Genomic DNA, 26784 nt, shown 5'->3' with positions numbered 1-26784 from the left:
CAGGCCCAGGCTTGAACCTGCCAGCTCCAGTGTATGTGGCTGGCGCCCTAGCTGCTGAGCTACAAGCACCAAGCCTGTAATGCTTTCTTTATAGTTGTAGCCAGCATATCTCCTGTTACACTTACTCTGTTGTTTTACATCATTCTTAATTTATAGAAAGTTTGGCACACTAAATGTTAATTGCCTTGAAAATAGGGAAACATGATTTCTTTCTATTATATCTGCCTACTGTGAATTCTTGAAATTTTTAAAATTTTTCATTTAACAAAAGTAATTTTAGACTTCATAAATGTTGGAAAAATAATCCAAAGAATTGCTACATAACCATCATCCAGATTCTGCAAGTGCATTTTTCAAAACCATAATCCAATGAACTAAATCAGAAAATTAACATTGCTAATAATTAATAATACTTTTTGAATTTAACTTGTTTCCTATTCATTTCCTATCTAGAACAATAGACATAACATCAGTGTCAGTTGGACCCAGTTTTAATTTTTGTTTTTTGGTTTTTTTTTTTTTGTGATTTTTTTTTTTTTCTTTGGCCAGGGCTGGGTTTGAACCCGCCACCTCCGGCATATGGGACCGGCGCCCTACTCCTTGAGCCACAGGCGCTGCCCCAGTTTTAATTTTTGAGTAGACCCAACTACTTGTAATGATGTGTGTTTCGTGACTTTTTGTGAAAGAGAAAATTTACTTTTTTTTAAAAGAGTAAACTCATTTTAGCTGTTATTATTTATTTATCTAAGACATGTTACATGGTCTTAGTGATCTTATTTTTCCTGTATCTTGACATACTTTGGTATTTCATCATCCTAGGATTATTTTATCATTACTCATTAATTATTCCCAAATATGCTAAAAAGAAGACTAAAATAATAGGATAATGGGAGAATGATGGAATTGCTTAAAAGGATAATGCGGCAGTAAAATAAATTATTCTTGTAACACTTCAATTTTCTTACTACCTTGCCCGAAACATTACAGCATCTTTCAAAATAGTGTAAAAGAAGTCAGGAGAACAGCTTAGGCATTATATAAGGTGTTAACATTTGGATGAAGAGTATATGACAATTTTAAACTATTTTTATAACTTTTCAGCTTTCATTAAACATATTTGACAGGGAATCCATAATTTTTCATTTTCCTTATTTTCATAATGGCAACGAGAAGATTGATTGATGGAAGTGTTTTACAGTTGTTAAAGGAACTAGTAGATAAGTGCAGTGTGACAGCAGCACTTTTAGAGTGCTACGCTGATAGTGAAATTGATGGTATAAGCCAAGTCACAAAACATGAGTATGTATTTAGATGATTATGCCCTAGATGGTTTTCCCAAACTTAAGAATTTATGAGTGTACAATAAATTTCTGAAAGAAAAAGAAGAAAAACATTGTCTTCATCCAAGTAGTCATTCAACAAGGACTTTAGAATGTGATTTTTCTTTTTTCTTTTTTCTTTTTTAACAACTTTTAAGTTTTTTTTTTATTGGTATCCCTTTCGTTTTTTTTTTTGGTTTTTGGCCGGGGCTGGGTTTGAACCTGCCACCTCCGGCATATGGGACCAGCGCCCTACTCCTTGAGCCACAGGCACCGCCCTTCTTTTTTCTTTTTAAAAAGATTGGGTCTTGGGCGGCGCCTGTGGCTCAAAGGGGTAGGGCACTGGCCCCATATTCCGGAGGTGGCAGGTTCAAATTCAGCCCCAGCCAAAAACCACAAAAAAAAAAGGACTGGGTCTTGCTCTGTCTCCCAGGCTAAAGTATAGTGGTCATTGTAGCTCGCTGTAATCTTGAACTTCTGAGCTTAGAACTACAATTGCATGTCATCATACCTGGTGGGGTGTTTTTTTGTTGTTTGTTTTGTTTTTGTTTTTTTAAAGACTAGATCACAATATGTTGTCCTGATTACTCTCACAAACTTCTGCCTGGTTCAAACAATCCTCCCACCGCAGCCTCCCCAGTAGCTAGAACTATAGGCATACCACTGAGCTAAGCTTTGAACGTGATTTTTTTTTTGGTGAGGGGGAGACAGAGTCTCACTTTGTCACCCCTGGTAGACTGCCATGGAGTCATAGCTCACAGCAGCCTCAAACTCTTGGGCTCAAGTGATTGTCTTGCCTCGGTCTCCCAAGTATCTGGAACTATAGGCACCCACCAGGCATGCCTTATGATCCCAGTTACTCAGAGGCTGAGGCAGGAGATCGCTTGAGCGCAAAAGTTTGAGATTGCAGTGAACTATGATGATGCCACTGCACTCTAGCCAGGGAGACAGGGCAAAACTCTGTCTCAAAAAAAAAAAAAAAAAAAAACAAGAAAACAAATTTTTCTTTTGGTTTGATTCAAGATTATATCGATACAAACTTAAGAGGTACTATAGGGTCAGCCATAAAGTAAATGCATTATTAAACAATAATGTATGCTTTAGTTTCCTAAAATCTTTTGGGATAGGGCAGTTTTTATTCTACATACACTATTTGAGTTTACCCTCAAGTAATTATTTTGCATTCATTTAAACCAATTATTTGTTCAATTTAATCTCACTGAAAGATACTCTTTTAAGTTTGATGTTCCATTTGGATTTTAATAATCACGGAGAAATGACTGGGTTTAGGTTGTAGAACTAGAAAATTGACCTATTTTTCTTCTGAAAGGGTTAGCTTTTATCTCTGCCTTTCTAGCATTTGTCTGAAATATGTCTTTTCTCCCCAGTTGTTCCACCGTTTTCTAGAAATTGCCTACAATGTCAGAATCACCATTTCTGCTTGCTTTATTTGGGAATTATGACTCCCCTGCATAGTTTGGAGCTATTTCTCACTTTCTTTCTTTTTTTTGAGACAGGGTCTTACTTTGTCACCCTCAGTAGAGTGCTGTGGTTTCATAGTTTACAGCAACCCCAAACTCTTGGGCACAAGTGATCTTTTTGCTTCAGCCTCCCAAATTGTTTGGACTACAGGCACCTGTCACAATACCCGGCTAGTCATTTCTTAACGTTTTACTATAACTCACTTTTACATGACTTTGGGTCTTCTGTTGCCATTGTTTACTTTAATCATCTCCCCTTGGTTTTGTCTCTCAAAGTACTTTTGTTTTTCTTTTTATAATTCTGTCTTCATAGACTAGAGTTCTTTCCTTTCCCTTTCCTTTCCCCTCCCTTTCCCCTTCCCTTTCTTTTCTTTTTTCTGACATGGTCTCACTCTGTCATCTCTGTCATGACTTACTTCAACCTCAAATTCCAGGGTTCAAGTGATCTTCCTCAGCCTCTTGAGTAGCTGGGACTGTGGGTGTATGCCACTATGTTTGGCTAATTTTTCATGTTTGTCTTTTTTTTTTTTTTTTAATAGAGATGAGGTTCTTACTCTTGCTCAGGCCATTTTTTCTTTTGATGCAAAATTTATATATAAGGAAAAGTGGAAATCTTTAGTACATTGTGTGTGTGTGTATACATATGAGATGATACCATATATTCTACAGCTTGCTCATTTCACTTGGTATATCTTTTTTTGTTTGTTTCGAGACAGAGTCTCATTATGTCACCCTCAATAGAATGCTGTGGCGTCACATCTCACAGCAACCTCAAACTCTTGGGTTCAAGCGATTCTCTTGCCTCAGCCTCCCAAGTAGCTGGGACTACAGGTGCCCACCACAACGCCCAGCTATTTTTTGTTGCAATTGTCATTGTTGGTTAGCTGGTCCCAGTCAGGTTCGAATCTTCCACCTTCCGTGTATGTGGTTGGCACCGTAACCATTGTGCTATGGACGCTAGGCCGACTTGGTATGTCTTTTTTTTTTTTTTTTTTTGTAGAGACAGAGTCTCACTTTACTGCCCTCGGTAGAGGGCCGTGGCCTCACACGGCTCACAGCAACCTCTAACTCTTGGGCTTAACGCGATTCTCTTGCCTCAGCCTCCCCAGCAGCTGGGACTGCCCGCCACAACGCCCGGCTACTTTTTTTTTTTTGTTGTTGTTGTTGTTGCAGTTTGGCCTGGGCTGGGTTTGAACCGCCACCCTCAGCATATGGGGCCGGCGCCCTACTCACTGAGCCACAGGCGCCGCCCAACTTGGTATGTCTTAAAGTTCTTACCTTGTACTTGTAGATGAAATTTTGTCTAATTGCTACATAGTAATAAGGATGTATCAAGTTTACTTATGTTTTGATGGACATTTAGATTTTCATTGCTGCAATAAATATACTTGACAAATGTGTAGGATAGAGACCTGGAAGTGTTGTTGCTAGTTTACAGGATGTGCACCTTTTAAATTTTAATAAATACCTATAAGTTTTTGAGAACAGTGGCTCATGTCTGTAATCCCAGCACTTTGGGAGGCTGAGGTCAGAGGATTGCTTGAAGCCAGGAGTTTGAAACCGCCTGGGCAACACAGTTAGACCCTCTTCTCTACAAAAAATTGAAAAAAATCAGTCAGCCATAATGGTGTACACCTATAGTTCTAGCTACTTAGGAGGCTGAGCCAGGAGGATTACTGAAGCCTAGGGAGTGGGGTTGCAGTTAGCTGTTATCATTCCATCGCTCTCTAGTCTAAGGGACAGAGCAAGAACCTGTCTCACAGAAAACAAAGTTTATGCCAATAGTGGGTACCCTTGCCCACACTGTTACCATTTTTTTATTTTTTGCCAGTTTCTTCAGATAAATAATATTTTACTTTTTTTTTTTTTTTGATTACTAGTGAGACTATGTATGGTCTTCTCATTACCAGTAGTTTTAAAGCTGAGGGCAAGGGCTCAGAATCATCTACCAACTTCACATCTTCCCAGTGAACATTTCCTGATTGAATGAGTGGATGCTACCCGAGTATTCCTGCTTTATTAGGTTGAGGTTGAAGAAAGGATGAGTAAGCTAAGTGTGTGAGAAGTTAAAAAAAGCCAGAATTGCTTAATGCATGTGTACCTTAAATAAGTAAGGGGAGTCTTCCTTTTCTTTTCTTCTCTTTTGTAAGAAATAGGATAGTGAAGTGGTTAAGAGTTCAGGCTCTGGAGGCAGATTTCCTGGGTTCATATCCCTGCTTTGCCTCCTATTAGCCATGCATCCTTGGGCAGTTTTTTAATCTTTGTATTTCAGATTCCTCATTTTGTAAAAAGAGAATAGCAGTACCTTACTTATAGAGTTGCTTGAGGTTTAAATAAATTAATATTTGTAAATTGTATAGAGTGTGTTTGGGACTCAATATATTATTTAACCGTTATTCTTTCCTTTTTGTAAATATAGTACAATTGGCCCCTTTTATCCATGGATTCAGCCAATCATGGATCAAAATTATTCAGGAAATAAAAAGTCTTATAGAGTTCCAAAAAGCAAAACTTGAATTTGCCATACGCTGAATGCTATGCCAAATCCATACAAATGAAGTGATGTGTAGGCATTATTAGGTATTATACATAATCTAGAGATGATTTAAAATATAAGGAAGGATGTGTGTAGGTTATTTGCGAATTCTGTGCCATTTTATGTAAGGGAATTGAGCATTCATGGATTTTGGTATCCATGGAGGCCCTGGAATGAATCACCACGGATACTGAGGGACAACTGTATTTGAATGTCTGTAATGTGTTAGGCCTGTGGGGAATATAAACAAAGTTGAAAGGATTCTACTTTGAAGACGCTTATAGACTTAAGACTTGTTTAGGGGAACAGTAAGATCAGGGCTAGATATGGACCTGAAGGAGATAATGAATAACTTAAATTCCTCCCCCAATCTGTAAGGAATGATTTTGTAGGCTAAACTAAGGAATTTGGATTATATTTTAAGTGATGGGAAGCCAGTGATGGATTTATAGCTGGATTGGATTTGTGGGTTTTTCGGGTTTTTTTTTGGTTGAATTTGTGTTTGAGGCAGATCATTTTGAAAGCAATATAGAGGCTAGACTGGGGAAAGGAAAGAAGCGCATTGACAAGATTTGAGGTGAGGGATGAAAGGGCCTGACTGTGAGGGAGTAACTGTATGACTAGATGGGAAGGGATTGATTTGAGAGAGATTTAGGAAATAGGATTATGAATGATGATTTGTTAAAGGAGTAAAGTATAGTTTAGAGAAGATAAAATCTCCTCCGTGTTGTAGAGGCAGTCTGGAAAGCAAACTCTAGATGTGAATGAAATTACATATTTTATTTAAAATCACAGTCACTTTATAAAAGAAATGATGTGGGGTTTGGGGTGTTTTGTTTTTTGGAGACAATGTCTCACTCTGTTGCCCAGGCTAGCAATGCGGTGGCATCATTATAGTTCACTGTAAACTTGAGCCCCTGTGCTGAAGCCATCCTTCTGCTTCAACCTCCCAAGTAGGTGGGACTACAAGTGCATGCACCACTATGCCTGGCTATTTTTGTAGAGATAGGGTCTCGATTGTTGCCCAAGCTGGTCTTGAACTCCTGGGTTCACGCAATCTTCCACCTCAGCCCTTTTCTAAATGCTGGGATTACAGGAGTAAGCCACTGCACCTGACCCAAAAGAAATGATTTTTTTTTTTTTTTTTTTTGTAGAGACAGAGTTTCACTTTATTATGGCCCTTGGTAGAGTGCCATGGCATCGTACAGCTCACAGCAACCTCCAACTCCTAGGCTTAAGCGATTCTCTTGCCTCAGCCTCCCAAGTAGCTGGGACTACAGGCACCTGCCACAACGCCCGGCTATTTTTTTTTTTGGTTGCAGTTCAGCTGGGGTCGGGTTTGAACCCGCCACCCTCGGTATATGGGGCCGGCACCTTACTGACTGAGCCACAAGCACCACCCGATTTTTTTTTTTCTTTTTTTGAGACACAGTCTCACTTTATCACCCTTGGTGGAGTGCCATGGCGTCACAGCTGACAGCAACCTCAAACTCCTGGGCTTAAATGATTCTCTTGCCTCAGCCTCCTAAGTAGAAGAAATGATATTTTAATTGCAAAAAGATAGGACACATTATCAGAATAAAGCCTACTACTCTAGTGGTTGATGTATGAAGGTCTCACTGTAATTCCCCTTCCCCCCCTTTTCCTATAGTCTGGTCCATAGATCAGCATCTGAGAATTATTAATATAGTCTAAACCCTTCCTTTGCAGATCAGAAAATAGGTCCAAAGTTACAAATCTTCGTGATAGAATTTGGACTAGAATCCAGTTCTTGACAAGTATTCTAGTGTATTTTCCACAGTCCTATGCAGATCTGATCTATGTTCAGATTTAAAATTGGTTTACTATTTATAAAGTATTAACTTGGCTTTCAGTTACAGAGATTAATCTCAGGTGAGCTAAGCAATCTAGGTTTCAAGCCATTAGAACCCAAGATCAAACTACGGTTTAGGTAGGTCATGGATGTAAGAGAAGTAGCAGCCAAGAAAGTCTTTGTAGACTTTTTACTCTGTCCACTTCCTCATCCCCAAATAGGTTGAGGTTTAGTGTTCATAGTGATTTGATTGGCTTTTTTTTTTTTTTTTGAGACAAGGTCTCAAGCTATTACAGTGGGTAGAGTGCTGTGGCATCACAGCTCACAGCAATCTCAAACTCTTGGGCTTAAATGACGCTCTTGCCTCAGCCTCCCAAGTAGCTAGGACTACAGGCGCCTGCCACAACGGCCGGCTATTTTATTGTCGTCATTGTTGTTGTTGCAGTTGTCGTTGTTGTTTTAGCTGGCCCGGGCTGGGTTTGAACTTTCTGCTTTGGTTTATGTAGCCAGCGCCCTACCCACTGAGATATGGTCACTGCCTTTTGAGACCAAGTCTTACTCTGTTGCCCAAGGTAGAGTGTCATGGCATCATCATAGCTCACAGCAACCTCAGACTCCTGGGTTCAAGCGATCCTCTTGCCTTAGCCTCCTGAGTAACTGGGACTACAAGCATGCAGCACCATGCCTGCATAGGTAATTCTACTTTTAGTAGAGACAGGGTCTCGGTTTTGCTCAGGCTGGTCTCTAACTCATGAGCTCAAGCAATCCACCCACCTCAGCCTCCCAGAGTGCTAGGATTACAGGCGTGAGCCACTGGGCTAGTCTTCGACAGTGGTGCTTAAAATATAAAATAGCATGTATAAATCTATATTTCCAATTCTTTAATATGTCTGAAAATTTTTGAAATATTAAGCTGAACATACTTCTTCATACCAGAAAAACCTAGGAAGACATAGCCAGTTATAACATTTTAGATTTTGTCTCCTCTGAAGCTGTCAGCAGTGTGTTTTCAGCTTTATTTAACTGCATTCAACATACTATCATACACACAGACTTGTAATAGGCTATAGAGGGAGCATATTTGTGACCTGAGTTTTACAAAAAGATATTAAAAGTGGCAGGTGGCGCCTGTAGCTCAAGCGGCTATGGTGCCAGCCACATACAGCAGAGCTGGCGGGTTCGAATCGGACCTGGGCCTGCCAAACAATGACAACTACAACCAAAAAATAGCCAGGCGTTGTGGTGGATGCCTGTAGTCCCAGCTACTTGGGAGGCTGAGGCAAGAGAATCGCTTGAGCCCTGTTGGAGGTTGCTATGAGCTGTGACACGACGGCACTCTACCTAGGGCAATAGCTTGAGGCTCTGTCTCAAAAAAAAAATAAATAAATAAAAAATAAAAGTTTGCAAATTAAACAGTTGTGTTCCTCTGTCAGGGACTCACTTGGGTTTGTAAGACATGAGAAAAACCTAAAACTTTGTCAAGGCTAAGCAAGCATTAAAGAGTGGCAGGCAGGTTGAGGACTAGGAAGAGGTGAAACACTGATTATGAAGACTGCTTTCTTTTCATCCTATGCTCCCAGAGTATGAAGAAATAGTGGATGAGTGGACTGAAAAATTGGGCTTTAACTTACAAAAAGAGCCTTACTTCAGGTGATGGGATTGGTCTGCTAAAATCTGCCACTATCACTATAATTTTTATCTTCTTACCATTGCAATGGTGTCTTATTTAAGAGATTTTTTGGGACTGTAAAATGGTAGGGCTTGACTCCATTTTTCTTTGGATGACTAGAGCATTCTTTCTTATTTTTTTTTTTTTTTTTTGTAGAGACAGAGTCTCACTTTATGGCCTTGGTAGAGTGCCGTGGCGTCACACAGCTCACAGCAACCTCCAACTCCTGGGCTTAAGCGATTCTCTTGCCTCAGCCTCCCGAGTAGCTGGGACTACAGGCACCCACCACAACGCCTGGCTATTTTTTGGTTGCAGTTTGGCCGGGGCCGGGTTTGAACCCGCCACCCTCGGTATATGGGGCGGGCACCTTAGCGACTGAGCCACAGGCGCCGCCCAGCATTCTTTCTTATTAATGGTGTGTTCTGCTTCTGTTAGTGACACAGCTGTTGGAAAAGCACTGGAAACATCCATGTGGATTTCTGGGCAGTGTTAGTAGAGTTCTTATGTCCTGCAGGAAGTAAAGTCTCCCCAGCAGAAGTGTTATAAGCTAAGGGAATCTGTTCTTGTGTTAAAGAATGTTAAAAAGAGCAAGATGTCTGGGCATAGTGGCTTATCTCTTTAATCCTAGTACTTTGGGAGGCTGAGGTAGGTTGAGGATCGCTTGAATCCAAGAGTTTAAGACCTAGACCCCGTCTCTACAAAAAATAGAAAAATTGGGGCGGCGCCTGTGGCTCAGTCGGTAAGGCGCCGGCCCCATGTGCCGAGGGTGGCGGGTTCAAACCCAGACCCGGCCAAACTGCAACAAAAAAAAAAAATAAAAATAGCCGGGCGTTGTGGCGGGCGCCTGTAGTCCCAGCTACTCGGGAGGCTGAGGCAAGAGAATCGCTTAAGCCCAGGAGTTGGAGGTTGCTGTGAGCTGTGTGAGGCCACGGCACTCTACCAAGGGCCATAAAGTGAGACTCTGTCTCTACAAAAAAAAAAAAAAAAAATAGAAAAATTGGCTCAGCGCCCGTTGTAGCACAGTGCTTACAGTGCCAGCCACATACACTGAGGCTGTCAGGTTTGAACCTGACCCGGGCCAGCTAAACAATAATGACAACTGCAACAAAAAATAGCTAGGTGTTGTGGCAGGCGCCTGTAGTCCCAGCTACCCAGGGCTGAGGCAAGAGAATCACTTAAGCCTAAGAGTTGGAGGTTGCTGTGAGCTGTGACGCCAAGACACTCTACTGAGGGTGACATAGTGCGACTCTGTCTCAAAAAGAAAAGAAAAATTAGCTGGGTACAATGTTGTGGGTCTCTAATTCTAGCTACTCAAGCAGAGGCAGGAGAATTGGTCAAACCCAGGAATTTGAGGCTGCAGTAAGCCACGATGATGCCATTGTACTCCAGTTCTAGAGACAGAGCAAGACCCTGTTTCAAAACAATAGAGCCAGAAGAAAATTTAGAAGTGATCTATTCCTGCTTTCTTATTTTATAGTTGGAGAAACTGAAACTCACATAGAATGAGGAACTTACTGAAATGTACACAGCTTCTTAAATTGGCAAGTTTAGAACTTTGTCCTCTTTATTTCTGGCCCAGTGTTCTTTCCATACCATTATTGTTGAAACAATTTTTTTTTTTTTGAGTCAGAGTCTCACTTTGTCACCCTTAGTAGATAGAGTGAGGTGTCATCGTAACTGACAGCAACCTCAAACTCTTGGGCTCTAGCAGTCCTCTTGCCTCAGCCTCCTGAGTAGCTGGAACTACAGCTGCCTACCACAACACCTGGCTGGTTTTAGAGATGGAGTCTCCTTCTTGCTCAGGCTGGTTTCCAACTCCTAAGCTCAGGAAATTCACCCTCCTTGGCCTCCCCAGAATGTAAGGATTACATGTGTGAGCCACAGCACCTAGCCCAACATTTTTTTTTTTTTTGAGACAGTCTCAAGCTATTGCCCTGGGTGTGGCATCATAGCTCACAGCAGCCTCCATTCTTGGGCTCAAGCGATCCTCTTGCCTCAGTTTTTTCTATTTTTAGTAGAGATGGAGTCTTGCTTTTGCTCAGGTTGCTCTTGAACGCATGAGCTAAGCCCTGCCTTTTTTTTTGTTTGTTTGTTTTGTTTAAAGAGATGGAGGTCTTGTTCTGTCACCCAGGCTGGAGTGCAGTGGCATTGATCATAACTCACTGCAATCTACAACTCCTGGGCTCATGTGATCTTCCCACTTCAGCCTCTGGAGTGTCTGGGACCCCAGGTGCATGCCACTACACCTGGCTGATATTTTTATCTTTACTTTGTAGAGATGGGGTCTGGCTCTGTTGCCTAGGCTGGTCTCTAAATCCTGATGCCTCAGTCTCCTAACTAAATAGGATTACAGGAGCAAGATACTGCACCCATTTACTTGAAACAATTTTTAAAATTAGACCACAATTATAATACTAGGTTTTGAGAAGAGTTAAAAAGAAGCATTTGAATGGTTTGGTAAATTATTTTGAATAATTTACACGTAAATATGTAATTAATATCAGGAATGATAGCATTTGTGGAGAAAACTAGAGAATAAAATTTTTTGTTTGTTTTTTTTGCAACAGGTTAACTATGTCACCCTCGGTAGAGTGCTATGTGTCACAGCTCACAGCAACCTCAAATTCTTGGGCTTAAGTGATGCTCTTGCCTCAAGCCTCCCAAGTAATTGCAACTACAGGGGTCTGCCACAATGCCCGGCTATTTTTATTGTTATTATTGTCATTGTTTAGCAGGCCCTGGCCAGGTTCAGACTCACCAGCCCAGGTATACACGGCCAGTGCCCTAACCACTGAGCTACGGATGCCGAGCCATGAGAATACAATTAAAGGAAGGTTGTGTTTGTTTTTAGACTGGAGGCCGATTTTCAACTTAGCAGACCAAGTTAATTAAAACTATGTTATTTGAATTTTTGCCTTTTTTAGTTATAACTTGTGCGCCATGAAACGAGTGTGTGCATTCCCATGTGCACGTGCGCTTGAACTACCAGTGATAATCTCTCGGATGAAATATATAATCATAAGTTCAGGGAGTCCAGCTTTATACTAAATCTTGGTGATCAGTGTTGAGTTGTATACAACATACCAGAGTAGGAATTGACCTACGTGTTTTGGTTTCTGCAGGTTTTATAGTGCATCCCTGAGCATGAGTGCAGAATGAAGCGACGTTTAGATGACCAGGAGTCACCGGTGTATGCGGCCCAGCAGCGTCGGATTCCTGGCAGTACAGAAGCTTTTCCTCACCAGCACCGGGTGCTTGCCCCTGCCCCTCCTGTGTATGAAGCAGTGTCTGAGACCATGCAGTCAGCCACAGGAATTCAGTACTCTGTAACACCCAGCTACCAGGTAAACTGGAGCCATCCAAGGGACTAGGCTTGAGGGTAGATGGTTGGTGATTTTTATCCAGTTAAAAAATGTTTTATTAAGCACTGAGTTAGATGCTCCAAAAAATTTATGAAGTATGTGTAAGGTATAAAAAAGTAATAAAAACATTGTACATTTATGTACTCACCATGCAGTTTAGAATAAAAAGAATGTCGGGTGGTGCCTGTAGCTCAGTGAGTAGGGTGCCGGTCCCATATACAGGGGGTGGTGGGTTCGAACCCGGCACCGGCCAAACTGCAACAAAAAGGTAGCCGGGCGTTGTGGCGGGCACCGGTAGTTCCAGCTACTCAGGAGGCTGAGGCAAGAGAATCACCTAAGTCCAAGTCCAAGGTTGCTGTGGGCTGTAACACCAAAGCACTCTACCAAGGGCGACAAAGTGAGACTGTCTCCAACAACAAAAAAAAAAAAGTATAAAAGAATAAAAAGAATTTTTGAAGTACATTTCCCTTTTTTCCCCTCCCTTCAGAGCTAGCCACTGATCTAAACTTTGTATTTATCATTCTCTTGACTTTCTTTACTTTTTTTTTTAAAATCTCTAAATAATATAATTGCTAGTTCGGGTATTTTTGAATTTTCTTTCTTTCTCTCTCTTTCTCTTTTTTTTTTGTTCCCTCTACAGACAGGGTCTTGTTCTGTCACCCTGGCTAGAGTGCAGCGGCCAGATCATAGCTCACTGCAACCTTGAACTACTGGGCTCAAGGAATAGTCCTACTTCAGCCTCCTGAGTAGCTGGCACTATAGGCACCCTACACCTGGCTATTTTTTTTTTTTTTTTTCATTTTTTCTTTTATGGAGACAGAGTCCAGCTTTGTACCCCTTGGTAAAGTACCATGGCATCACAACTCACAGCAAACTCAAATTCCTGGGCTCTAGCAATTCTCTTGTCTTAGCCTCCCGAGTAGTTGGGACTATAAGTACCCACCATCATCACCCTGGCTGTTTTTTAGAGATGAGGTCTTGCTCTTGCTCAGACTTGTCTCAAACTCCTGAGCTCAAGCAATCCTAGGCCTCTTAGAGTGCTGGGATTAGAGATGCTGTCCCTGCCTATTTTTATACAGATATCTTGCTCTATTACTCAGGCTAGTCTCAAATGCCTGGCTGGCCTCAAGTAGTCTCCTGCCTGGCTCCTACTGGGCTTGGATTAGATGGGAACTACCATGCCCCGCCTATTTTTGAATGCTTTTTTTTTTCTCTTTCTTTTTTTTTTTTTTCCTTCAGAGACAGAGTCTCTCTTAGTCACCCGGGGATTGAGTGCCCTGGTATCATAGCTCTCAGCAACCTCAAACTCTTGGGGTACAAATGATTCTCTTGCTTCAGCCTCCTGAGGAGTTGGGACCTCAGGCGCCTTCCACAACACCCTGCTGTTTTTTAGAGACGGGGTCTCAAACTTGCTCAGACTGGTCTCAAACTCCCGAGCTCAACCAATCCACCTGCCTCGGCCTCCTAGAGTGCTGGGATTACAGGCAGGTATGAGCCACCGTGCCCAGCTTCTCTCTTTCTTTCCCTTTTTTTTCTTTTTCTTTGAGATAGAGTCTCACTCTTTTGCCCTCAGTAAAGTGCTGTGGCATTAGCTTAGCTCACAGTAACCTGTAACTCCTGCCTCAGCCTCCCAAGTAGCTGGGACTACAGTGTGCCACAGTATCCAGCTAATTTTTCTATTAGTAGAGACTGGGTCTCAGTCTTGTTCAGGCTGGTCTTGAACTGCTGAGCTCAAGCAGCCCTCCCATGTCAGCCTCCCAGAGGGCTAGGATTACAGATGTGAGCCACTTTGCCTAGTCTATTTTTTGAACTATTTTTTTTATTGTTGAGGATTCATTGAGGGTACAATAAGCCAGGTTACACTGATTGCAATTGTTAGGTAAAGTCCCTCTTGCAATCATGTCTTGCCCCCATAAAGTGTGACACACACCAAGGCCCCACCCCCCTCCCTCCTTCCCTCTTTCTGTTCCCCCCCCCATAACCATAATTGTCATTAATTGTCCTCATATCAAAATTGAGTACATAGGATTCATGCTTCTCCATTCTTGTGATGCTTTACTAAGAATAATGTCTTCCACGTCCATCCAGGTTAATACGAAGGATGTAAAGTCGCCATTTTTTTTTAATGGCTGAATAGTATTCCATGGTATACATATACCACAGCTTGTTAATCCATTCCTGGGTTGGTGGGCATTTAGGCTGTTTCCACATTTTGGCGATTGTAAATTGAGCTGCAATAAACAGTCTAGTACAAGTGTCCTTATGATAAAAGGATTTCTTTCCTTCTGGGTAGATGCCCAGTAATGGGATTGCAGGATCAAATGGGAGGTCTAGCTTGAGTGCTTTGAGGTTTCTCCATACTTCCTTCCAGAAAGGTTGTACTAGTTTCCCAAAGCAATCTACCTATTCAATGCCATTCCTATCAAAATACCAACATCGTACTTTCAAGATTTGGAAAAAATGATTCTGCATTTTGTATGGAACCGGAAAAAACCCCGTATAGCTAAGGCAGTTCTCTGTAACAAAAATAAAGCTGGGGGCATCAGCATACCAGATTTTAGTCTGTACTACAAAGCCATAGTGCTCAAGACAGCATGGTACTGGCACAAAAACAGAGACATAGACACTTGGAATCGAATTGAAAACCAAGAAATGAAACTAACATTTTACAACCACCTAATTTTTGATGAACTTTTTTTTTTTTTTTTGCAGTTTTTGTCCGGGGCTGGGTTTGAACCCACCACCTCCAGCATATGGGGCTAGCACCCTACTCTTTTGAGCCACAGGCACCGCCCTTTGGTGCATGTTGCAGCACCCTATCTGCTGAGCTATAGGCGCCAAGCCTCCACAAAGAAATTTTTTGAAAAAGAAAAGAAAAGAAGGAACAAATAATACTTGGTCACTGTAGCAAATAAAGATAACCAAAATAAGTAAATAAAACAAAGTAAAAGTCTTCTCTAATTTTTTTTTTTAGAGACAGTGTCTCATTTTGTTACCCTCAGTAGAGTGCTGTGGCAGCACAGCTCACAGCAACCTTCAGCTTTTGGGCTTAGGCAATTCTCTTGCCTCAGTCTCCCAAGTAGCTGGGACTACAGGCACCTGCCACAACACCTGGCTAATTTTTTTGTTGCAGTTTCGAACCCGCCACCCTTGGTATATGGGGATGGCACCCTACTCACTGAGCCACAGGCACCACACAGTCTTCTCTAATTCTACTATCACAAAATTAAATGCTGACAGTTTGCTATATATATTCATTGAATAGGGCTTAAAATCTTATTATTTTGTTATACACTGATTTGTACTGTTTTTTCTTGTTTTTTTTTTTTTTTTTGAGACAGAGTCTCACTTTGTCACCCCTTGGTAGAATGCTGTGATGTCATAGCTCACAACAACCTCAAGCTCTTGGGTGCAAGCAGTCTTCTTGCCTCAGTTTTTCATTTTTAGTAGAGACAGGGTCTCACTCTTGCTCAGGCTGGTCTCCAACTCGTGAGCTCAAGCAATCTACCTGCCTCGGTCCCGCAGAGTGCTAGGATTACAGGCATGAGCCACCACACCTGGCCGGATTTGTACTGTATTTTAAAAAATTATTTAAAAATTTAAAACAATATGCAGTACATCAACACATTCAGTTTATGGGTTTTGAACATTTTGTTAAAATATATGCATCAGTAGGCCAGGTATAGTGGCTCATGCCTGAAATCTTAGCACTCTTGGAGGCCAATGTGGATGGATTGCTTGAGCTCAGGAGTTTGACGCCAGCCTGAGCAAGAGGGAGACCCCTGTCTCAACTAAAAATAGGAAAATTAGCAGGGGTCTGGTGGGTGCCTGTAGTCCCAGCTACTGAGGAGGCTGAGGCAAGAGGATCTCCTGAGCCTAAGAGTTTGAAGTTGCTGTGAGCTATGATGATGCCAGGGCACTCTATCCTGGGTGACAGAGTAAGACTCTATCTAAAAAATAATAATAATAAATACATACATATATGTATGTGCATCTTTTATCAGTGCTCGTCAAAGGGTGGTTATAAATGGCTGGTTTGTGTATTTTATTAATTGGTCTGTAATGAGGTAAGTACAGAATTGAGACTGTTTAGGAACTTTGTACTGATTGGACATCATAATTTTTTATCTATAAAAATCAAATAATGAAAATTATGAGTTGACATAATTTTTCACTTTTTAAAAATTTATTTTTATGATATTTTATAAAATTACTGGACCACGATGGATGGTAATTTAACAAAAAGAGTAACTGAGGAGCTGAGCTTGGTAGCTCACACCTGTAATCTCAGCTATTTTGGAGGGTGAGATAACAGGATCACTTGACCAGGAGTTTGAGACCAACCTAGAGAATATAGTGAGACTCTGTCTCTAATAAAAAGAAGAAGAAAGAAAAAATAGAATAGCTGAGTACAATGGCATATACCTCTAGTATACTTGGGAGGCTGAGACAGGAGGATCACTTGAGGCTAGAAGTTCAATATCAGCCTAGGTGATAAAACAAGACTTTGTCTCCACAAAAAAAAAAGAAAGAAAGAAAAGCTAAAAACACAGACAAATGGATCCTTCATCACAGGTAATTCGAGAAGCACTAAGCTGTATCATTTTTGTTTTTTTTAAGACAAAGTCTCAAGCTGTCCCCCTGGGTAGAGTGCCAGTGGGTTCACAGCTCACAACAACCTCAAACTCTTGGGCTTAAGTGATTCCCTTGCCTCAGCCTCCCAAGTAGCTGGGACTACAGGTGCCTGCCACAACGCCCAGCTATTTTTTTTTTGTTGCAGTCGTCATTGTTTTAGCTGGCCAGGGCAGAGTTTGAACCTGCCAGCCTCTGTGTATGTGGCTAGCACCCTACCCACTGAACAATGGGTACCGCCAGCTATATCATTTTTTTAATAGCTACAAATAATTCTTTTGTAACATAAATGGGGTATAAGTTATTATTTTACCAGTTTTCTTTCATTGGAGATTTGGGTTTAAAATTAATTATCTTTGTGCATACAAAGATACATATGCATGCTTTGCGCGTTTGTGTTATTTCTCCAGACACATTTGGGAAAGAATGTACAAGCCTTGATGTTTCTTTTTTGCATTTTGTCCACCTCAGGTTTCAGCTGTGCCACAGAGCTCTGGCAGTCATGGGCCCACCATTGCAGCAGTTCATAGCAGCCATCATCACCCAACAGCTGTGCAGCCCCATGGAGGTCAGGTGGTCCAGAGTCATGCTCATCCAGCCCCACCAGTTGCACCAGTGCAGGGACAGCAGCAGTTTCAAAGGCTCAAGGTGGTATTCAGCTCCTTTTCTTGGGTCAAAAAGTTTATCTTTAGTAGCCTATTAATGATAATGTTACAAATTTTGAGTTGAGAAGTGAATCACAAGAAGTTCTACTTTTTTTTTTTTTTTTGAAATCTGGTTATATTTCCCATCTTAGCACCAGTGTCTGACCTAGTGAAGAATATACTTAAGTGTTTGTGGAATGTATGAATGCATGCTATTTCAGTGTTACCAGAAGTGAGGTGCTATTTTCATACAAAATTGACCTTAATGTTCATTTTTTTTGATGCTTCCATTTGAACTTTTGAGTTCTTAATGTTGTATAGGTTTTATTAGGCACTCACATGATTGGCTATAGGCATGTACAAAATAATGTTAGAGTTTAATCTTTTTGTTCCTGTTTATGAATAGCTAAATTGGCTGGCATCTGCAAGTCCATCCTTAGTAAAAACACATGCTCCTTTGGGGGAATCCTTATGAAGTTTGGTAGAAATTGTAATTGCAAATGAAGTGTCAGTGTTTTCATCTTCTGTGGTAGGTTTTCAGTGCTTTGAAATTTATGAGGTATTATGGCAAAATGATGTTTGCGTACTCTTCTTTCTTGTATTTTCAAAATTATAATAGTTGCAATAAGAATTCCAGATTTTGGAAGCAGAAAGAGGGATGGAGGGAGGAGGGTGGGGCCTTAGTGTGTGTCACACTTTATGGGGGCAAGACATGATTGCAAGAGGGACTTTACCTAACAATTGCAATCAGTGTAACTGGCTTATTGTACCCTCAATGAATCCCCAACAATAAAAAAAAAAAAAAAAACTTAAAAAAAAAAAAAGAATTCCAGATTTTTCTAATTTTTACATTTATGTAAAATTTACAATTGAGTGCAAGAAATGTAAGCGAAAGAACTATAAAGAAATAAGATGTTAGGGCTTACCGCCCATAGCTCAGCGGCTAGGGTGCTTGACCACATGCACTGGGACTGGCCTGTTCAAAACCAAGCTGGGCCTGCTGAACATCAACGACAATTACAACAACAACAACAAAAATAGCTGGGCATTGTGGCGGGCGCCTGTAGTTCCAGCTACTTGGGAGGCTGAGGCAAAAGAATCACTTAAGCCCAAGAATTTTAGGTTGCTGTGAGCTGTGACACCATGGCACTCAACCCAGGGTGACAGCCTGAGACTCTGTCACACACACAAAAAAAAGAAGATGTTAGATCTTCATTTGGTCAAATCAGCCTGATTATATCAAGTTGCTTATGGGTAGGAATGAACAGTGTTCCCTTGAAGGACATATACATGTATAATAGCAAATATTTCCTTCTTTCTTTTTTTTTTTTTTGAGACAGAGTCTTACTTTGTTGCCCTCAGCTAGTGCCCAGGAGCCATGTTGTCATAGCTCACAGCAACCTCAAACTCTTGGGCTGAAGTGATTCTCTTGCCTCAGCCTCAGAGTAGCTGGGACTATAGGCAACCACCATAATGCCTGGCTATTTTTTTTTCTTTTTTTCTTTCTTTCTTTTGTTTTTTTTTTTTTTAAGAGACAAGGTCTTGGCTCAGCGCCTGTAGCTCAAGTGGCTAAGGCACTAGCCACATACACCACAGCTGGCAGGTTCAAACCCAACCCGGGCCTGCCAAACAACAATGACAACTGCAAACAAAAACTAACCAGGCATTGTGGCAGGCGCCTGTAGTCCGAGCTACTTGGGAGGCTGAAGCAAGAGAATTGCTTAAGCCCAGGAGTTTGAGGTTGCTGTGAGCTGTGATGCCACGATACTCTACCCAGGGCAACATCTTGAGGCTCTGTCTTAGAAAAAATAAGAGACAAGGTCTTGCTCTGGCTCAAGCTGGTCTCTTAACTCCTGAGCTCAGGCAGTCCACCCTCCTTTGCCTCTCAAGTGCTAGATTAGAGGCATGAACCACTGCACCAGGCTGTGTAACAATTATTTCTACTTTGTTTTCTCTGGTACTTGGTTCTCCTTCATTGGTTTGGTTTTTTAGGAACTTATTTAATATTGGCCTAAGGACATTGAATGCCATATAAATACCATAGAGCATACCCGAACTAGGCTATTTATAGGAATTTTGTAAAATTTACTATCTCTATTGTATTAAATAATATATATTAAATAATATAGATTAAGGTATAGTCTTTAAAGAGACTATGAAGTCCTAAAATTTCATTCTGGACTCTATCTTTGGGAAAATTTAAATTAACAATGTTGGTGTTCTTGTTTTTTGTATTTTTTTAAAAAAACATTTTCACTCTCTGCTTATAGGGTGATGACTGTGTATCAAAATATATTTTTGCTATGGACTTAATACTGCACCAAGTTCTTAAAATGCTTTTAAAAAATCTTGGTTGGATGTGATTTAATTCTGTATTAATAATGTATTCAGCAATTAATACCTTAACATTGCAATAAAGCTTATAAACTTGCTATTCGGTTGGGTGTGGTGGCTCATGCCTATAATCCTAGCACTCTGGGAGCCTGAGGCCAGTGGATTGCTTGAGCTCAGGAGTTCGAGACCAGCCTGAGCAAGAGTGAGATCCCATCTCTACTAAAAATAGAAAAACTAGCCCCACATCATGGCAGGTGCCCGTAGTCCAGACAAGATCGCTAGAGTCCAGGAGTTTGAGGTTGCTATAAACTGTGACACCATGGCATTCTACACACAGAGGGAGATTCTTTGTCTCCAAAAAATAAATAAATAAATAAACTTGCTATTAAACTTACAAAATCATATTTATTTATGTAACCCTTTCAACTAGTCCTATCAAAGCACAACACCTATTTTCCTTACCTCCTCACAGTGGGAGTATTGGGTATAAGTATACGGATTGTGCTTTGTTTGTTTTACAGAAACTGGACACGGAAACCAGGAAGGGCTTTGCATTTGGGGTTATAGAGTGAATCATGGGTAGAGTTAGGATTACTTGCTCTTTCCTTTTACTTACAAGCTCTTACCTATATTCCTAAATAAAATAACTTGCTGAATTTCCTTTCTAATGAAGAGAGGCAAGATCCTTCTGTGCCTCCATGTAATTTATGGCAGTATTCCCACATTGCCTGCCATTTTTGGATCAGTCTTTTTTGTTTTTTGTTTTTTTTTCTTTTTTTGAGACAGAGCCCCCAGCTGTCGCCCTGGGTAGAGTGCTGTGGCATCACAGCTCACAGCAACCTCCAACTCCTGGGCTCAAGCGATTCTCCTGCCTCTGCCTCCCAAGCAGCTGGGACTACAGGCACCCGCCACAACACCCAGCTATTTTTTGGTTGTAGCCATCATTGTTGTTTGGCGGGCTGGGGCTGGATTCGAACCCGCCAGCTCAGGTTTATGTGGCTGCTGCCTTAGCTGCTTCAGCCACAGGTGCCAAGCCTGGATCAGTCTTAAAATGCTTTACAAGCATTTGAATCAACTTTAATAAATCATTTATATTCTGTAATAAGGAAATATTCAGTGAGAATGCTTGCTTACATTATTTCAAGCTTTAATATTGTGTATACTTTTTGTTGGTCTTTGGCAAATTGGTGAAAAAAGAAATTTGAGTAATAAATTTGAGGCACATTTGGTGTGATTTGATTATTTGTTGAATGCTGATATTTGGTACATATTTAGCAGATTCTCCTTACGCTTTCTTGTTTTTGTCTCCCCAGCAAGATCACAGACTTCAGGAGCTTTAAGACCTTAGTAATAAATTCCTGGTAAAATGAGCCAAGAATATACATCAGCAGAGTCTAAGGGTGCTTCCCACGTGCTTTGTTAAATCTATAGCTTTCAGATACTACATCTATGTTGATTTTGAAAATTATTTTTTGTTATTTATTCCTTTACTTATTTTTTTTTTAGGGATAGGGTCTCTGTCATCCAGGCTGGAGTGAAGTGGTATGATCATAGCTGACTATAATCTTTTTTTTTTTTTTCAGGCTGATTTTTTTTTTTTTTTTTATTAAATCATAATGCGATCATGGGGCACCATACACTGGTTTTATATACCATTTGACATATTTTCATCACACCGGTTAATATAACCATCCTGGCATTTTCTTAGTTATTGTGTTGAGAAATTTATATTCTACATTTACTAAGTTTCACATGTACCCTTGTAAGATGCACCATAGGTGTAATCCCACCAGTCACCCGCTAACCGTAATCTTAAAATCCTGGGCTCAAGTGATCCTCCTGCCTCAGCCTCCCAAGTAGCTAGTACTAAAGGCACCCACCACCATACCTAACTAATTTCCATTTTTTTTTTTTTTTTTTTTGAGACAGAGTCTTACCATGTTGCCCTTGATAGAGTGCTATGGTGTCATAGCTCACAGCAACCTCAAACTCTTGGACTTAGGTGATTCTCTTGCCTCAGCCTCCCAAATAGCTGGGACTACAGGCACCTGGTTATTTTTTTGTTATTGTCGTCATTGTTTAGCAGGCCTTGGCTGGATTTGAACCCACCAGTCCTGATGCATGTGGCCGGCGCCCTAACCACTGAGTTATGGTCACCAAGACTCACACCTAGCTACTTAAAATTTTTTTTTTGAGACAGCGTCTCACTATGTCACCCCGGGTACAGTGGTGTGGTATCACAGCTCACAGCAACCTCAAACTCTTGGGCTTAAGCGATTCTCTTGCCTCAGCCTCCCTCTTAGCTGGAACTACAGGCACCTGCCACAATGCCCGGCTATTTTTATTTTTTTTTTTAGTAGGCCCAGGCCAAGTTTGAACCCACCAGCTCTGGAGCTTATGGCCGGCACCCTAACTACTGAGCTATGGGCACCCAACCATTTTGGTTTATATTTGATAACTTAACTGTCATGTGATGATGAATGCTGTTCCAAGATTTTTGTTCCTTCTATAAATTTAAGGAGTTTTGTTTTCTGTCAACTTGGTCATTAATGAAACATTTCAGTATGGGAAGCTGAAAGTATAGAAAAGCCAATCATCAAACAGGTGGTTATTGACCAAGTATATAATCTGTACACTTTCTCAACACTGAAAGACTGATTAACTGTGACTGTAATGGAAGTTAGGACAACTAAATACATTTGGCTCAGTCTATCACAGTGCTGCTATAACAAAATACCTGAGACTGGGTAGTAGAAATTCACTTCTCACAGTTCTGGGGAAGTTCTGGATGCTGGGAAATCCAAGATCAAGGTACTGGGAGGTTTAATGTCTGGTGAGGCCCTGATTGCTGCTTCCAGGATGGTACCTGAACCTCTGTTCTCGCATGGTGGAAGGAGAAAGGGCAAAAGGGACAACAATGCTAGTTCCTCCTAGCCCCTTTATAAGGGAGGCCACCACAGTGTCCTGCTATTTTTAGAGACAAGGGCTCGTGCTGTAGTTCTAGCTACTTGGGAGGCTGAGGCAAGAGGGTTGCTTTAGCCCAACAGCTTGAGATTGCCGTGAGCTGTGAGACCATAGCACTCTACCCAGGGCAGTAGAGTGATACTCTGTTTCAAAAAAACAACAACAAGGGTGGCACCTGTGGCTCAGTGGGTAGGGCGCCGGCCCCATATACTGAGGGTAGCGGGTTCAAACCCAGCCTGGCCAGAGTGCAACAAAAAATAGCGGGGCGTTGTGGCGGGCACCTACGTAGTCCCAGCTACTCGGGAGGCTAAGGCAAGAGAATCACCTAAGCCCAGAAGTTGGAGGTTGCTATGAGCTGTGATGCCACGGCACTGTACCGAGGGTGATAAAGTGAAAGAGACTCTGTCTCTAAACAGAAAACAACAACAACAACAAATACCACCCCACCCCCCACACACACACATTCTCTTTGCTTTTCTTTTTTTTTATTGTTGGGGATTCATTGAGGGTACAATAAGCCAGTTACACTGATTGCAATTGTTAGGTAAAGTCCCTCTTGCAATCATGTCTTGCCCCCATAAAGTGTGACACACACTAAAGCCCCACCCCCCTCCCTCTCTTTGCTTTTCAACTGTAGAGATAGTTGAAGGATAGTACTACAATGGAGTCCTAGCTGAGACTACAGGCACCCACCACAATGCCTGGCTATTTTTTTTTTTAGAGGTGAGGTTTTGCTCTTGCTCAGGCTGGTCTCAAACTCCTGAGCTCAGTCAGTCCACTCGCCTCGGCCTTCCAGAGTGCTAGGATTACAGGCGTGAGCTGTCACACCAGGCCAAGACTATCACATTGCTGCTTAAGTTTCAACATACTATGAATTTGGGGGAACACATTCAGACCATAGCACCATTTAATGGTTTATTTGAACATAAATATTCCAATTCACAATATAGTAAAAGAGTGTGGCTTATATCAAATTAGGTGTGTATTTCTGGAACTTTCTGAAACATCATATTTTGTGTAATGTAAAGTATTTATTCCAGCCTTGGCACCTGTAGCACAGTGGTTATGCACTGGCCACGTGCACCGAGGCTGGTGGGTTTGAACCCAGCTGGGCCTGCTAAACAACAATGACAACAGCAACAAAAAATAGCCAGGTGTTGTGGCGGGTGCCTGTAGTCCCAGCTACTTGGGAGGCTGAGGCAAGAGGATTGCTTAAGCTCAAGAGTTTGAGGTTGCTGTGAGCTGTGACGTCACGGCACTCTACCAAAGGCAACATAGTGAGACTCTGTCTCAAAAAAATATATGCATGTATCCCAGAGTATAGGAAGTACCTAGTGAGCATTTTTGCCTTGGCTATCTCCTGAGTAACCAGAAATTAAGTTGTCCTAAATCAGACTCAACCTTTTAGTCCTTCAAACCTTCTCTTCATGGTGAGTCCTTCTTTTCATGGTGGGTCAGTTTCCAATGCTTAGCTCTCATTTATCTACCATAGTCACTCAATCTCTAAATCCTGTCACTTCTACCTTCTAAAATGTTTTTCAGTCTATGTAGTTCTATTCTCTTGCTTGGTACTATAATTCAAGTCACTATTCTCACGTGAGTTATCCAGTTATCTCTACAACGCAACTGATCTTCCTACTTATTTTCAGTCTATCCTACCCTGTGCCACTTTTTTCTCCACACTGTTGCCAAATTGAGTACTTGAAAATGCTATGATAAAAATCTCAATTGCTTTTTAACAAGATTGACAAGTCTTTTCTGGATCTGCTTTTTCTCCTGTCTTATCTCTTATTCCTTTCAATACTCTTTTTCACCACAGATCCTCCAATCAAACTAAACTATTTTCAGATTTCCAAATGTGTCATATGGTATCCTGTCTAGGATTTTTGTCCATACTTTTGCCTCTTATTTTCTTCATTGGTTTTCACTTTAGCTAACTTGTACTTTTCCCTAGTTTGAGTTTATATGAGTTTATATACATCACCTCCTAGGCAAGGCTCACTTTTGTTGTGTACTCTACAGGAATTCAGTGATCACTTACACACTGTATTATGACTCCCAGCTAGATGTGAACAAACTTCTGTAGAGGCTGTCAATTACTTGTCATCGAATCCTTAGTACTTGTCATGGCATTTTGTAGCTTAGTAGATACTTGTGCAATGAAGAAATTAATTTATAAATGAATGGTATTTTAATGTTATTATTCTTTTTTATTTTTAAGAGACAGATTCTCACTTTATCACCCTCCGTAGAGTGCTGTGGTGTCACAGCTTACAGCAACCTCTAAACTTCTGGGCTTAGGCGATTCTCTTGCCTCAGCCTCCCGAGTAGCTGGACTACAGGCACCCAGCTGCCACAATGCCCGGCTATTTATTTTTTGTTGTTACAGTTTGGCCGGGGCTGGGCTCAAACCCGCCATCTTGGTATATGGGGCCGGTGCCCTACCCACTGAGTTACAAGCGCTGCCCAATGTGATTATTCTTTACTGATCATTCTATCCAAAATTATCTAAAGCAAGGCTACAGATATGAGTTCATTTTTGTTTTAGACTTGAGTTTTAATATTGGCATCCATACTAACTTTTAATACTTTCTATTTCATTTACTATGTTTAAGTTTATTTAAACATAAACATTTGTTTTTTTGTAATTATTTTTGTAACTGAGATTTATCCCTAACTTAGGTGGAAGATGCGCTATCCTATCTTGACCAGGTGAAGTTGCAGTTTGGTAGTCAACCTCAGGTCTACAACGATTTTCTTGACATCATGAAAGAATTTAAATCTCAAAGGTAAAAGACACATGTGGTTGTACTCAAGCTTTGGGCTTGGTGTATCGATTTTGAAAGTAGGAAGATACAGCTTATTCGTACCTGCTGAAAGATAAAGAATACTCCCTTTTGGGGGTTGAATTTTTAGTATCATGCCTTTATTTTTGAGTATTTGTATTGCTTTGTTGATGGAAATTATAGCCACTGGACTTTTTGTTTTCTCTACATTGATAACTTTTTCTTACCTTTTTTTTTTTGTTGTTGTTAGCATTGACACGCCAGGAGTGATTAGTCGTGTGTCTCAGCTATTCAAAGGCCACCCTGATTTGATAATGGGCTTCAATACCTTCTTGCCCCCTGGCTACAAAATTGAGGTGCAAACGAATGATATGGTGAATGTAACAACTCCTGGCCAGGTTCATCAGATCCCTACCCATGGCATCCAGCCTCAGCCCCAACCACCACCCCAACATCCTTCCCAGCCTTCAGCCCAATCAGCCCCAGCTCCTGCCCAGCCAGCTCCTCAAGCCCCACCTACCAAAGTCAGCAAGGTAAGCACCTAGAAAATATTGCATTGTGTGAAACGCATCCCTACAAAGCACCCTCCTTTGACATTTCCCTTTTATGTAAGAGTTAAATAGAGGTATCTATTTAAATCAACACATCAGGAAACTCTAAGGACTTTTTTATTCCCTGTGTCTTCTTACTGAACCCATGAAGATCCCAACAGACTGACTTTTTATGTAGCAGTACTTCATGCGGGCAGAAAAGGTTATTATAGCATGGTCAAATAATGCTACTGCCCACACCGTCATCTTTTATAAAAGTTATTTTATTCACTAGGTTAGGTCATATCAAGCTAAGCACCAGATCCTACTGATGATGACAATGACAATGGGGTGTTATTTGGGATAGAATGGCACTGTCTGATATAGCAGCCACTAGCCATGTGTGACTATTTAAATGAGTTAAAATAAATTTAGTTTTTCAGTTGCACTAGGAACCTTTTTTTTTTTTTGCAGTTTTTGGCCGGGGCTGGGTTTGAACCCGCACCTCTGGCATATGGGGCCGGTGCCCTACTCCTGTGAACCACACACGCCACCCATGCACTAGGTACATTTTAAGTGCTCAGCAGCCACATGTGACTAATGACTATTGTATATGAGGTCTGACAATTAAGTTCAAGCACTCTTCCTAGAAAAAGTGCTACATACCTCATTATTGAATATCACTATGATAACAATCACATTTGAAGTTCTTCC

General features: G+C 41.1%; 1 protein-coding gene across 3 annotated transcripts in view; it reads left to right on the top strand.

Moving 5' to 3' along the window:
• SIN3A (SIN3 transcription regulator family member A) overlaps window positions 1-26784 on the top strand; it is a 90580-nt gene that overhangs the window by 16637 nt on the left and 47159 nt on the right. For all 3 annotated transcript variants that reach the window (XM_053595985.1, XM_053595984.1, XM_053595983.1), the window contains exons 2-5: window positions 11941-12162; window positions 17284-17460; window positions 25437-25543; window positions 25791-26073. In XM_053595985.1, the coding sequence (XP_053451960.1) occupies window positions 11974-12162; window positions 17284-17460; window positions 25437-25543; window positions 25791-26073 (756 nt within the window). In that variant the 5' untranslated portion in view covers window positions 11941-11973. The remainder of the gene's footprint in view (window positions 1-11940; window positions 12163-17283; window positions 17461-25436; window positions 25544-25790; window positions 26074-26784) is intronic.

The sequence above is a fragment of the Nycticebus coucang genome, chromosome 6 (genome assembly GCF_027406575.1).
Source record: "Nycticebus coucang isolate mNycCou1 chromosome 6, mNycCou1.pri, whole genome shotgun sequence".
NCBI classification, from domain to species: Eukaryota; Metazoa; Chordata; class Mammalia; order Primates; family Lorisidae; genus Nycticebus; species Nycticebus coucang.
The sequence above is the reverse complement of the archived record's forward strand: the minus strand, read 5'-3'. Positions and strand labels throughout refer to the sequence as shown.